Here is a 14678-nt window from a genome sequence, read left to right as displayed (position 1 = left end):
GAGTACTGACGGGGACTAGAAGGAGAGAGCATATCTCACCCATATTGGCCTCTCTTCATTGGCTTCCTGTTAATTCTAAACAGAATTTAAAATTCTTCTTCTTACTTATAAGGTTTTGAATAATCAGGTCCCATCTTATCTTAGGGACCTCGTAGTACCATATCACCCCAATAGAGCGCTTCGCTCTCAGACTGCAGGCTTACTTGTAGCTCCTAGGGTTTGTAAGAGTAGAATGGGAGGCAGAGCCTTCAGCTTTCAGGCTCCTCTCCTGTGGAACCAGCTCCCAATCCAGATCAGGGAGACAGACACCCTCTCTACTTTTAAGATTAGGCTTAAAACTTTCCTTTTTGCTAAAGCTTATAGTTAGGGCTGGATCAGGTGACCCTGAACCATCCCTTAGTTATGCTGCTATAGACATAGACTGCTGGGGGGTTCCCATGATGCACTGTTTCTTTCTCTTTTTGCTCTGTATGCACCACTCTGCATTTAATCTTTAGTGATCGATCTCTGCTCCCCTCCACAGCATGTCTTTTTCTTGGTTCTCTCCCTCAACCCCAACCAGTCCCAGCAGAAGACTGCCCCTCCCTGAGCCTGGTTCTGCTGGAGGTTTCTTCCTGTTAAAATGGAGTTTTTCCTTCCCACTGTAGCCAAGTGCTTGCTCACAGGGGGTCATTTTGACCGTTGGGGTTTTACATAATTATTGTATGGCCTTGCCTTACAATATAAAGCGCCGTGGGGCAACTGTTTGTTGCGATTTGGCGCTATATAAAAAAAAATTGATTGATTGATTGAAATACCGACATCACTGAAAGCAGCCAAAGATAACGATATGTCTTTGGGATGGTTATGAGTAATTTTTTCTCTAATAGTTAAAATGTTATTAGCAAAGAAAGTCATGAAGTCATTACTAGTTAAAGTTAAAGGAATACTCGGCTCAACAGAGCTCTGATTCGTTGTCAGCCTGGCCACAGTGCTGAAAAGAAACCTGGGGTTGTTCTTATTTTCTTCAATTAGTGATGAGTAGTAAGATGTCCTAGATTTATGGAGGGCTTTTTTATAGAGCAACAGACTCTTTTTCCAGGCTAAGTGAAGATCTTCTAAATTAGTGAGACACCATTTCCTCTCCAACTTACGGATTATCTGCTTTAAGCTGCGAGTTTGTGAGTTATACCATGGAGTCAGGCACTTCTGATTTAAGGCTCTCTTTTTCAGAGGAGCTACAGCATCTAAAGTTGTCCTCAATGAGGATATAAAACTATTGACGAGATAATCTATCTCACTCACAGAGTTTAGGTAGCTACTCTGCCTGTGTTGGTATATGGCATTGGAGAACATAAAGAAGGAATCATATCCTTAAACCTAGTTACAGCGCTTTCTCAAAGACTTCTACTGTAATGAAACTTATTCCCCACTGCTGGGTAGTCCATCAGAGTAAATGTAAATGTTATTAAGAAATGATCAGACAGAAGGCGGTTTTCAGGGAATACTGTTAAGTCTTCAATTTCCATACCATAAGTCAGAACAAGATCTAAGGTATGATAAAAGTGGTGGGTGGACTCATTTACATTTTGAGCAAAGCCAATCGAGTCTAACAATAGATTAAATGCAGCGTTGAGGCTGTCATTCTCAGCATCTGTGTGGATGTTAAAATCGCCCACTATAATTATCTTATCTGAGCTAAGCACTAAGTCAGACAAAAGGTCCAAAAATTCACAGAGAAACTCACAGTAACGACCAGGTGGACGATAGATAACAACAAATAAAACTGTTTGTTGGGACTTCCAATTTGGATGGACAAGACTAAGAGTCAAGCTTTCAAATGAATTAAAGCTCTGTCTGGGTTTTTGATTAATCAATAAGCTGGAGTGGAAGATTGCTGCTAATCCTCCGCCTCGGCCCGTGCTACGAGCGTTCTGGCAGTTAGTGTGACTCGGTGGTGTTGACTCATCTAAACTAACATATTCATCCTGCTGTAACCAGGTTTCTGTAAGGCAGAATAAATCAATATGTTGATCAATTATTATATCATTTACTAACAGGGACTTAGAAGAGAGAGATCTAATGTTTAATAGACCACATTTAACTGTGTTAGTGTGTGGTGCAGTTGAAGGTGCTATATTATTTTTTTATTTTTGAATTTTTATGCTTAAATAGATTTTTGCTGGTTATTGGTGGTCTGGGAGCAGGCACCGCCTCTACGGGGATGGGGTAATGAGGGGATGGCAGGGGGAGAGAAGCTGCAGAGAGGTGTGTAAGACTACAACTCTGCTTCCTGGTCCCAACCCTGGATAGTCACGGTTTGGAGGATTTAAGAAAATTGGCCAGATTTCTAGAAATGAGAGCTGCTCCATCCAAAGTGGGATGGATGCCGTCTCTCCTAACAAGACCAGGTTTTCCCCAGAAGCTTTGCCAATTATCTATGAAGCCCACCTCATTTTTTGGACACCACTCAGACAGCCAGCAATTCAAGGAAAACATGCGGCTAAACATGTCACTCCCGGTCCGATTGGGGAGGGGCCCAGAGAAAACTACAGAGTCCGACATTGTTTTTGCAAAGTTACACACCGATTCAATATTAATTTTAGTGACCTCCGATTGGCGTAACCGGGTGTCATTACTGCCGACGTGAATTACAATCTTACCAAATTTACGCTTAGCCTTAGCCAGCAGTTTCATATTTCCTTCAATGTCGCCTGCTCTGGCCCCCGGAAGACAATTGACTATGGTTGCTGGTGTCGCTAACTTCATATTTCTTAGAGATGTGAACGGGTTGGCGGTGTACACGGGGCTTCTGTTTAGGACTACGCTTCCTCCTCACAGTCACCCAGTCGGCCTGCTTTCCCGGCTGCTCGGGATCCGCTGGAGGGGAACTAACGGCGGCTAAGCTACCTTGGTCCGCACCGACTACAGGGGCCTGGCTAGCTGCAGGAATTTCCAAGGTGCGGAGCCGAGTCTCCAATTCGCCCAGCCTGGCCTCCAAAACTACGAATAAGCTACACTTATTACAAGTACCATTACTGCTAAAGGAGGCCGAGGAATAACTAAACATTTCACACCCAGAGCAGAAAAGTGCGGGAGAGACAGGAGAAGCCGCCATGCTAAACCGGCTAAGAGCTAGTAGCTGCGCTAAGCTAGCAGATTCCTAAAAACACACAAAGTGAATAATGTGTAAATAATTTAGAGGTGATTCAGCAGAGGGGAGTGCTTTAGTTAAGGCACGTGAAGATTACACTGTGAAACAAATCGTTATCTAGTTAACTAGATCAATCTAACTGCGCAGATTAAACAGCTAACAGATACAGCAAAACACCGCTGTGCTCCGGAACAGGAAGTGATACAATACCGCAGTGAGAGCCAACCACCAGTAGAGGCAGTCAATTCAGCCAGCATCGTCTTTGCTGAAGGCAAATGTTTGGGTGCATTTTGGATTTTATTATTTGCTGCGTAAGAAGGAGCTTGATATGACTTATGCAGTGTGCAAAATCTGCAAAATGAAAGTCAAGTACATCAGAAACAATTCAAATCCGCAAGCCCACATGCTACACCATCACCCGGAGCTAAAAGAAGCGGAGCAGCGGTCTCTGCCGACTACTGACCAGTGCTTCGCTAAACTGCCAACCAACTTCGAATGAGCAAAACAGATAAGTAAATTTACATCTAGAATCACTTGATTAACCTTGTAAAGCTGCATTTTCTTAAACATAAACATTTTTTAAGTAATATAACTATTTCTCAGCGCTCTTTGAATCAAAAATAGATTCTGAATCGAATCGTCACCCCAAGAATCTGAATCGAATTGAATCATGAGTTGTACGATGCACATCCCTACTTACATACATGTGATTTTAGTTTTTTTTTAAATAAATTTGCATATACATATACACATATATATATATATATATATACATACATATACATATACTCAACAAAAATATAAACGCAACACTTTTGGTTTTGCTCCCATTTTGTATGAGATGAACTCAAAGATCTAAAACTTTTTCCACATACACAATATCACCATTTCCCTCAAATATTGTTCACAAACCAGTCTAAATCTGTGATAGTGAGCACTTCTCCTTTGCTGAGATAATCCATCCCACCTCACAGGTGTGCCATATCAAGATGCTGATTAGACACCATGATTAGTGCACTGGTGTGCCTTAGACTGCGCACAATAAAAGGCCACTCTGAAAGGTGCAGTTTTGTTTTATTGGGGGGGGGATACCAGTCAGTATCTGGTGTGACCACCATTTGCCTCATGCAGTGCAACACATCTCCTTCGCATAGAGTTGATCAGGTTGTCAATTGTGGCCTGTGGAATGTTGGTCCACTCCTCTTCAATGGCTGTGTGAAGTTGCGATGACGAACTGGAGTCAGGTCGAGACCCTGATGAGGACAACGAGCATGCAGATGAGCTTCCCTGAGACGGTTTCTGACAGTTTGTGCAGAAATTCTTTGGTTATGCAAACCGATTGTTTCAGCAGCTGTCCGAGTAGCTGGTCTCAGACGATCTTGGAGGTGAACATGCTGGATGTGGAGGTCCTGGGCTGGTGTGGTTACACGTGGTCTGCGGTTGTGAAGGTTGGATGTACTGCCAAATTCTCTGAAACGCCTTTGGAGACGGCTTATGGTAGAGAAATGAACATTCAATACACGAGCAACAGCTCTGGTTGACATTCCTGCTGTCAGCATGCCAATTGCACGCTCCCTCAAATCTTGCGACATCTGTGGCATTGTGCTGTGTGATAAAACTGCACCTTTCAGAGTGGCCTTTTATTGTGGGCAGTCTAAGGCACACCTGTGCACTAATCATGGTGTCTAATCAGCATCTTGGTATGGCACACCTGTGAGGTGGGATGGATTATCTCAGCAAAGGAGAAGTGCTCACTATCACAGATTTAGACTGGTTTGTGAACAATATTTGAGGGAAATGGTGATATTGTGTATGTGGAAAAAGTTTTAGATCTTTGAGTTCATCTCATACAAAATGGGAGCAAAAACAAAAGTGTTGCATTTATATTATTGTTGAGTGTATATATATATATATATATATTTTTTTTTTTTTTTTTTTTTAACAGTGTCACTATGGAGGCATTGGGACTCGTATCAACGTGCGTACGGCGATATTTGAGCGTATATGGGGTGTATGCCAAAACGGCTGCGCTACTTGGCATTTATCAATGTGGTTGTTGGCGCATGCTGCGCTGAAAATATACACCAGGTCGAGAGGTGGTGTAAATTATACACCAAAATGAACCAGTGCTGGAATCACATAAGAATGAAAATGATCAACATGATAAACAGTGCCATTATACAAATCAATGCATATGTTAAATAAATAACACTTTCCTGATTATACTACATAATAATCAATACAAACTGTTGGTCTATGGAGCACGATCCGTGGCCACAGCGCTGTTGCAAAGAAAGCACTGCTCGCCTTTTTCTCCACAGCCTGGAGCCAGAGCAGCGCTGAGCTTAACTTTATGTGGTGTGATCGTTTTAGACAATGAAATTGATAATAACAACTGTAGTTTTGTCATTCCCTTCACCCGTGCTGCAATCAGGTTTTGTCGTCTCCATTCGTTTGTCACAATAAAATAAATAAAGAAATACATTTAAAAAATAAAGAAATCTGACAAATTAGGCGTGTCTTATTAATGAGCGAGCAAATATCCACATGTCAAGAATTATTGACATGTGCAAAGAGAATACAGTGGTCCCTCGCTATAACGCGGTTCACCTTTCACGGCCTCGCAGTCTCGCGGAGTATTTAGTCCAATTTTGCATGCTTTTTTTTTTTTTCTTTTTTTTACAGTGTTCTGTGTTCTGCGTGTCTGTTTATAAGAATCTTCTCGCCCAGAAGAAAAAAGAGCGCCAACAACTACTCATAACTGTGTTTGTCACTCGGAAACAGACACCTGCAGCCAGGTGTGAGTGGAAAAAGGCACGACGTCAGGACGCAGAGGCGCGATCTGTGAAATACTGGTCAGTCACTATTAATAATTTCTTATGTGTCCAACCTCGTAGGTTGATCGTTAAAATTAAATTTGTTAGTTCTAAAAGCCATCATAATTATTTATAGGAAAACATTCTATTTTTATTTCTCAAACAAATGTTTGGGCCTGAAAACAGGTTGGTCTTATTTTTCTACTAAGGTTTGAACTTTGAGAGTGTTTACACATGAGAGAAAAGTGAGAAAATGTTCATGCCTGATTGAGAAAGTGTATAAAGTGTGTAGTGAGGGGTTTTACAGCTTCGAAACATCTATAATAATTGTAAAAAATAACGCTGACTACGTCGCGGTTTCGCGTATTACGGGCTATTTTTTAGAAGTTTTTTTTTGTCTAACTCCGGCGATAAACGAGGGACCACTGTAACACTTTTTTGATTACACTACAAAACAATTGATACGACGACCGCTACTGACGCTCTATGGGCACGCGTCGTGATTGGTGGAGTTATTTTTCTTTGCCGTCTTCCTGGCTTCCATGTCATAAAATGAGGGTGTGTCTGAAGCGGAGTCTGAATATTTATGGGCGTGTTTATTATAATTACGATCGTTTCCACCCGCCGCATTTATCAAGGTCACGTCAGGCGTACGCTGGAAATGGGCAGGTGCGCACTGCTTGATACATGTCACGGCAACTTTGGTGTACTTCACATTTACACCGTAAATTTACGCCACAAGTGCGCAACTTTGATACATGAGGCCCACTGTGTGTAGAATTTTGAGGGCAAAAATGAATTTCATCTATTTTGGAATAAGGCTGTAATATATCATACATGGATATGAAAAAAGTGAAGCGCTGTAAATTTTCCAGATGCACTGTACATTACTGCAGGAGAAAAAAAATGGATCACAAAGGACTGGTATATTTAAGTACAGCTAAGATCAGACAAAGTTAAAAAAAAACAGCCTTAATTTAAAAAGTTTAAAAGAAAAAGGCAGAAACCAAAAGAACTTATTTACTTTATTTACTGTTCATTCTTTTGAAGAAAGTTTCAATATAGTCTTAAAAATTTGTAACAAGTATGAGGTGACAGATACTTTATGACAACATTTGGACATGATGAGATCTCCTCTTTCAAGGATGAAAGTGGTGAAAAAGAATAAAGCTGAAACCCAAAATTACTGGGGGGGGGGGGGGTCTGTGGGCATGACTCCCTGAAAATCTTTGAATTCCCGAAGCTCTGAGATACAATCTGGGGTTATTCCAGACAATAAATTGCAGTGAGTGCAGCACCCATTTTGGTGGATAAAAACAAAACAATTTTCCTTATTCAAAATCACTCCTCTAGTAGCATTTTCACAAGAATGTACAAATATGTCTTCTCAACTACAAGTAATAGAAACTAATCATACCTGTAAAGTAATGCACAACCACTTTACTTCACCTGTACTGCATAAATATACTTCAATCTACTTACTTCTAAATTTTTTGACCTGTCGTCTACAGATACAATCAGTTTGGCCACATCGGGTCTTGTCTTTAGGTCTTTGAAAAGCTGATGGACACCATAGAATGCTGTGGTGAATTTGCTAGAACCGGGCAGCATGTAGTTCATCCTTCTGGTCTTTATAACTTTACAATGTTTAATGCTAGTAACATGACTTTCCAATGCTTTCACAGATTTGCTGCTTACAGTTTGTCTTATGCATTAATTAGCCTGCCTGTACCGTCAGTTCACAATTTGCCCGACTGACTCAGTCTGTATTGGTATCTGCAATAAACAAAACAATATAACTGAGACGGCGCGCTAGCTTAATAAGCACATTAAGCTGAACTAGAAGTAACAGTTAGCAAGTCACTTAGCATGTTAAACACCAGATAGACACTGCTATACAAATGTTATCTTATATTAGCATCAAAATTAGCTGTTCTATTTGTATATCAAAACAGCAAATTGACCATTGTTAATGGACCGTTATAACCCACTTTTATCACAAACGCAGACAGTCATCAATGTAAATGTGAACAAGAATGCCGCTAACAGATCAATAATATAATCCCGAGGGCCCCTGAGCTGCCCAACAAGGTGTCTGATGTAAAAAAAAAAAAAAAAAACAAACAAAAAAACACTAAATTCAGCACTGAACGGTTCCTGCAGGACAACACTGATTGCAAAAATGACCCAGGTGACTGGCAAAAAGTGGAAATCTGCCAAAAAGTGGAGATTTTCCACCCCTGCTCTTTACAGCTGAAGGAACTGCCGTGATGTTAAAACAGTAAACTTTAAAGAGGACAAAGTTGTACAAATGAAGACAGGAGTATTATTTAAACACAAGGGACTTACTATCTTTGTTGAAATAAAACCTTATTTGTTTCCACTCTGTCTCAGATTATTTCCCTCTAAATCTTTATTAAGCTTTTCTAAATTTATTATGAATTACAAATACAGATACTCCCCTATGTTTGTTCTTCATTGCATTTGTATTTTGATAAATAAATAAAAAAATTCTGTGCTCTAGTTAAAATACCTTTCTTCCCGTTATGAAAGGTAATATGGGTTACAGCTGCAAGAACTAATCAACTACTAAATTAATTGACAGCTATTTTGATTATCAACTAATCAAGTCTTTTATTTTTTTTTTCATTCTTTGATTTTAGCTTCTTAAATGTGAATATTTAAATAGCCGCTTTACTTCTCCCTGGCAGTAAACTAAATATATTTGGACTGTGGAACAAACAAGAAATTTGAAGGTATCACCTTGAGCTCTGAGTAATAACTTGATAAATTAATGAAGAAAATAATCATTAGTTGCAGCACTAATGTGGCCACGAGTGATACTGTCTAACCTTCTGTGATCATTCGAATAAGCCATTAAATTTCATAAATTCTTACAGTGCCCAGTTCTGTAAAATGTTGTTTTAAGTGTTGCATCATTTTCTCCTGTCATACATCATGTTTATTTGTGATCCTACCAGGTTAATAGAAAATTAACCTGTTAACACATATGTAACCTATAAACTGTGATCGACTCCATGTGTGTGATTCAGCCTACCTGTCTGTGTCCTTGGAAAGGACAATTCATCTGCAGTTCCAGAACTCAGATGAACTGGTGCCCTGTTGAGGGATAGTCGGACTCTTTTACTACGTTTACATGCCGTTAATATTCGGGTTAAGATCAATATTCCGGTTTCTGAATCATTAGGAATAACCCGTTTACATGCTTAAGCAGACAGAGTTACTCCTGTATACATGGTCACTGGTATCATTTGCAATATCCCCATCTAAACAGTGACGCATGGACAACGTCCAGACGCACAGAGAACGTCATGACGCAAATATGCGTCATTTCTGTTTCTTCTTCCTCTTTCTACCGTCAATAAAAGACATTATATTCATGTCTTTCACGATACTAATGAAGTATTCGGTTTCCTCCTCGCTCCAAAAGTGTGGTGCTGTGCTGCCGTGTCTGGATTTCACCATGCTTGTTTACCTCTGTTTCTGTGGTGTCCGGTGGGTTGCGCGCGCCGCATACAAGTAGTTGCCGTACTCAAAGGACCAAGATTCCTTGCGGATAGGACATGCGCAGAACACAAAATAATGTTCCTTTCTATGGGGATATTCCGATGCACGTTTATATGATCTGATATTCGGGTTAGAAAAGGTGTAACCCAGGGCTCATATTCGGGTTTTTGTTGGTGTTTACATGGCCGTGCGCAACCGAGTTATTGCTAATATTCCGGTTATGAAAGGGTTATTGGCTGCATGTAAACGTACTGTTTGTTAGCTTCGCACTATTCAGGGATAAGCACCATCCCGATGAGCCTCATGGCCTGTATTGGACTTACTTCTCCAAGACCCATTCAGAACCAAGCCAAATGCATGGAAGCTTGAGGAATATGTTTGCAGTCTGACATTGCAATATCTGTGCAATAGAAAGTTATCACATACTGCAAATACTAGCTTCACTCACTCACTCATCTTCAACTGCTTACTCCAATTATGGGGCATGGGGAGTAGCGGTAGCTTATTTCAGCAGTCCTAGGACATGAGGCCAGTCTATCATAGGGCCACATATAGACGGTACACCATGTACAGGACGCCACTCTGTCGCAGGGCCACATACGGACAAACACATTCACATGCACACCTACGAACAATTTAAAGTTTCCAATTCACCTAATCTACATGTCTTTAGATAAGGATGTGACAATCGTACCAATGCACTGAAGCTTGTATCACTCCTTTCAAAGCAACATGGTCCAACACGGTGTGTTGGAGCTTGTGTCCACCATGTGACTAATGACGTGAGGAACATCATACGTTACTGCTACGCTGGGAGGGGTCCGAAACATGACACTGTCCCAATGGATAAAAAGATACGAAAATGTCCCGGTTGGGTTTCTTGCCAGGTCATCTCATAGCTAAGTTTTTGCAAATAATATGGACAACGTTGCAATCAAGAAAAGATCACGAGTGTCTGTATATAGCAAAAGCACTTTTCCACAAGCCACCTATAGTGAATATTTAGCCCATTGGCTAAAAGCGCACTCCCCACCCTGAACTCATTCCCATCATGACAACACCATCTATGTGAAGTTTGTCAGCTATAGTTTCAACTATAGTTTCTAAACTATAGGCTATAGGTACAGAAATTGCCTTCTTACTGCAGTTAGTACACATAAAAGACATGATAGACAAAAAAACAACGGGTAAAAATATTCAATTTCTTTAATAATCAAGTAAGACAATGAATTCTCCCTGTCATAAAATTTTATTCTCAAGTTGAGATAAGTTGCATTTCTATGGATGTGTCAATACTGTTTTAGATTTTTTTTTTTTTTTTTTTTGCCTGTTGTAATTTCAGCAAACCACCAGATGACGCCAGTTGTCCCTGATGCTTTGATGCCTCCATCCTATTTGTAATATAATCAGGAAGAAGATCGAAAAGCCTCACAAGGCTTCGTTGCCCATCCCTATCTTTAGATGTGGGAAGAAGCTAGAGCACCGGGAGTAGGGTGGAGCTTATTTTTTAACTTGTTAAGAAAACTGGTCTCACCCTCTTAAATTATTCCTCTATTTCATAAAACCATATTCTGAAAATATTAGAGCTTTTGGTTAATATTTACTGGTAGTTCAATTGGACTAAAGTTTCATAGTTTTATGTTAATTCTACATCAATGGCATGGTATACCTGAAAGTTGGAAACCTCCAGTCTCTCTTCCAGTAACATATTCCAATCTCAAACATGGTAATTATGACTTTTTGGACACAATTTGTTGATTCTTAATAACTTAGCTAATGACAAATTAGTTTAATAATGAATTAAATTGTCTGATGTTTTCACTGACTTTCCAAAAGTTGGCAATTTCATCGTAACTGTGTATTTACAGGCAAGCTGTGAAGTAAACACAATGGCAACAAGAGCAAAATTACAAAATGTTATATATCTGCTGGGATCTACTGTAACAGAGTTAACAGGTTCAAAACTCTCATCAGTTCGCATGGCACTTGGCTTCTTTCTGCACCAGCATCTAGAACTGAATAAAATGGTTCAACAAGCATCAGCCGTTGCAGTGCAGGAGATTTCCCTATTTTGGAATAAAGCTAGAATTCCAATAAGAGACAAACAGCACTGTCAGAAGAAACTGGAAAAAATATTTGAACAGTGGCGACTTCTGAAGAAAAACAAAGAATGGCAGTCAGAAACATAAAATAAAAAGGAAGCTGAATTCATATAAGTCCATAAATCTGATTGCAATTTCATTGCAGTACTTACTGTTGTTTAATGTTTATATTATTAAAGCTTGTATTAAACTATGTGTTATGCTTTGGTAATTTTTCTAAAGTTATACTGATTACTACAACAGGGTTTAATATTTCGCATTCAGTTCAATATAATTGTTATGATCAAACTTTGAGTTCTTTGAGCTACCTCTAAATATTATCATAGGACTCTCAAATTTTACCTATATATTTTTTAACTAATAAAGAAACTTTCTGAGGGGTGAGACCTTAGAAAATCAAAAAAAAAAAAATGTTAATTTTAAGCTCCACCCTAACCCGGAGGAAACCTACGCAAACATGAGGAGAACATGCAAACTCCACACAGAAAGGCTACAGGTGGGACTCGATCCCATTACCTTCTTGCTGTGAGCCAACAGTGCTAACCACTAATCCAGCGTGCTACTGCAAATACTAGTTTGCAAACTAAAAATTTCATGTCATGCATATGGTTCAAAATTTTTACTTTTCTCTCTTTCCAGGTTGTCAGGACCTGGCGTTATGACCCAAGTCTGGAACCTCTCATCTGTCTGTTGGTGGTTTTCCATCATTATTCTGATTGAGATGGGCAAAGTTCAACGTCTTGTTTGTTCAAAATTAAGTAAAAAAAAAAAAAAGGAAATAAAACAGTTACATCAAGTTACTTTGCAAATCTCCATTGTGGAGTGCAAACTGATCTCCTGTCAACACTGTTTGATATCAAAGAGGTACTTTAATGACGTCTCTAAAAGCCATGTGTTGCTGTTTTAATGAAGCTTATTTTTGTGATGTCATCTTACCCAGTTTGGTTCTGGACTCCTCCAGTTTCTGGATTTGATTCTCAATCAAGAACACCGCTACGCCAAACGCCAAAAGAGCCAAAAGTTGAAACTTAAGCGACATTATGATCCTTAAAAGCCCCATCAAACAGTCTGATGGATCAGCCAACATGAACAAGCGTCTCGAGGTCCACGGCTAACGGCTAACAAAGGAGATAACTGTGCTGGTGACGGAAGCAAATCAATCAGAAATTTCACGAATCAAATGAAAATAATTTAGCGCATTGTAATTACTCACACATTACTTTTGGCCGTTTTTTATCGGCTCTATATCAAGACAGAAAAAGTAACTAGCGTTAGCTCCCAGTATCGCTAGAAAGACAATGTCAAAACAGCAGCTTCTTGAAATCAGCCTGTAGTTTATATTCGCCACTGATTTCTTTACGTGATGCTTCATTCATTGAACGCTAAATACCACTGTATATTAATAAAAATAAGTATAAAAACAACTTGTTGGTTCGACAATTAACAAATACCATCACTAGAACGTCAGGTTTGTTTCCATGCCTCAAGTTCTTCTTCTTCTTCGTCGTCGTCTTCCTTCTTCTTCTTCTTTCGCATTCATTGTCGGACGGCACCACCGACAGGTGCATTTACTGCCATCTACCGGTCTGGTGAGTGATCGGTGAGATTTAACACAATTTTAGCTCCTGGCAGCCATATTCATTTATTCCGATGCGATGAAGTAATCCAGCGTCCTTTAGATATTTGAATAATTCTTTCTGCACGATGTGTGATGGGTTTTGCAGCATATTTCAAAGGGACATGAACGTATTCTCTCCACACAGTAGACAGTCTCCTCCGTTGCTCAATATAAGCCTCACACTGCATACGAGCATGATGAACAGTTTCCAGTTGATCACAGTTCGGACAGACTCCTGTTGGGTTTTTATGCACTCTTAAAAGAGTGTTATTAAGATCTGTGTGGCCTATCCTGAAATGGGCCAAGATTATTTCCTCTTTTGAGGTGGGCTTCATAGATAATTGGCAAAGCTTCTGGGGAAAACCTGGTCTTGTTAGGAGAGACGGCATCCATCCCACTTTGGATGGAGCAGCTCTCATTTCTAGAAATCTGGCCAATTTTCTTAAATCCTCCAAACCGTGACTATCCAGGGTTGGGACCAGGAAGCAGAGTTGTAGTCTTACACACCTCTCTGCAGCTTCTCTCCCCCTGCCATCCCCTCATTACCCCATCCCCGTAGAGACGGTGCCTGCTCCCAGACTACCAATAACCAGCAAAAATCTATTTAAGCATAAAAATTCAAAAAGAAAAAAATAATATAGCACCTTCAACTGCACCACAGACTAAAACAGTTAAATGTGGTCTATTAAACATTAGGTCTCTCTCTTCTAAGTCCCTGTTAGTAAATGATATAATAATTGATCAACATATTGATTTATTCTGCTTAACAGAAACCTGGTTACAGCAGGATGAATATGTTAGTTTAAATGAGTCAACACCCCCGAGTCACACTAACTGCCAGAATGCTCGTAGCACGGGCCGAGGCGGAGGATTAGCAGCAATCTTCCATTCCAGCTTATTAATTAATCAAAAACCCAGACAGAGCTTTAATTCATTTGAAAGCTTGACTCTTACTCTTGTCTATCCAAATCGGAAGTCCCAAAAAACAGTTTTATTTGTTATTATCTATCGTCCACCTGGTTTGGTTAGACTCTTTCTCTCCGATTGTTCTGTCTGAGTTATTTTCATTAGTTACTTCATCCAAACCATCAACATGTCTATTAGACCCCATTCCTACCAGGCTGCTCAAGGAAGCCCTACCATTATTTAATGCTTCGATATTAAATATGATCAATCTATCTTTATTAGTTGGCTATGTACCACAGGCTTTTAAGGTGGCAGTAATTAAACCATTACTTAAAAAGCCATCACTTGACCCAGCTATCTTAGCTAATTATAGGCCAATCTCCAACCTTCCTTTTCTCTCAAAAATTCTTGAAAGGGTAGTTGTAAAACAGCTAACTGATCATCTGCAGAGGAATGGTCTATTTGAAGAGTTTCAGTCAGGTTCTAGAATTCATCATAGTACAGAAACAGCATTAGTGAAGGTTACAAATGATCTTCTTATGGCCTCAGACAGTGGACTCATCTCTGTGCTTGTT

General features: G+C 39.8%; 1 protein-coding gene across 1 annotated transcript in view; it reads right to left on the bottom strand.

Moving 5' to 3' along the window:
* Positions 1–13037, bottom strand: part of hs2st1b (heparan sulfate 2-O-sulfotransferase 1b) — an 81226-nt gene extending 68189 nt beyond the window's left edge. Inside the window, exon 1 of the mRNA XM_034180712.1 lies at positions 12516–13037. Coding sequence (XP_034036603.1) covers positions 12516–12666 — 151 coding nt within the window. The 5' untranslated portion in view covers positions 12667–13037. The remainder of the gene's footprint in view (positions 1–12515) is intronic.
* Positions 13038–14678: the final 1641 nt, after the last annotated feature.

This window comes from Thalassophryne amazonica, chromosome 10, assembly GCF_902500255.1.
Source record: "Thalassophryne amazonica chromosome 10, fThaAma1.1, whole genome shotgun sequence".
Taxonomy (NCBI): Eukaryota; Metazoa; Chordata; class Actinopteri; order Batrachoidiformes; family Batrachoididae; genus Thalassophryne; species Thalassophryne amazonica.
The sequence above is the reverse complement of the archived record's forward strand: the minus strand, read 5'-3'. Positions and strand labels throughout refer to the sequence as shown.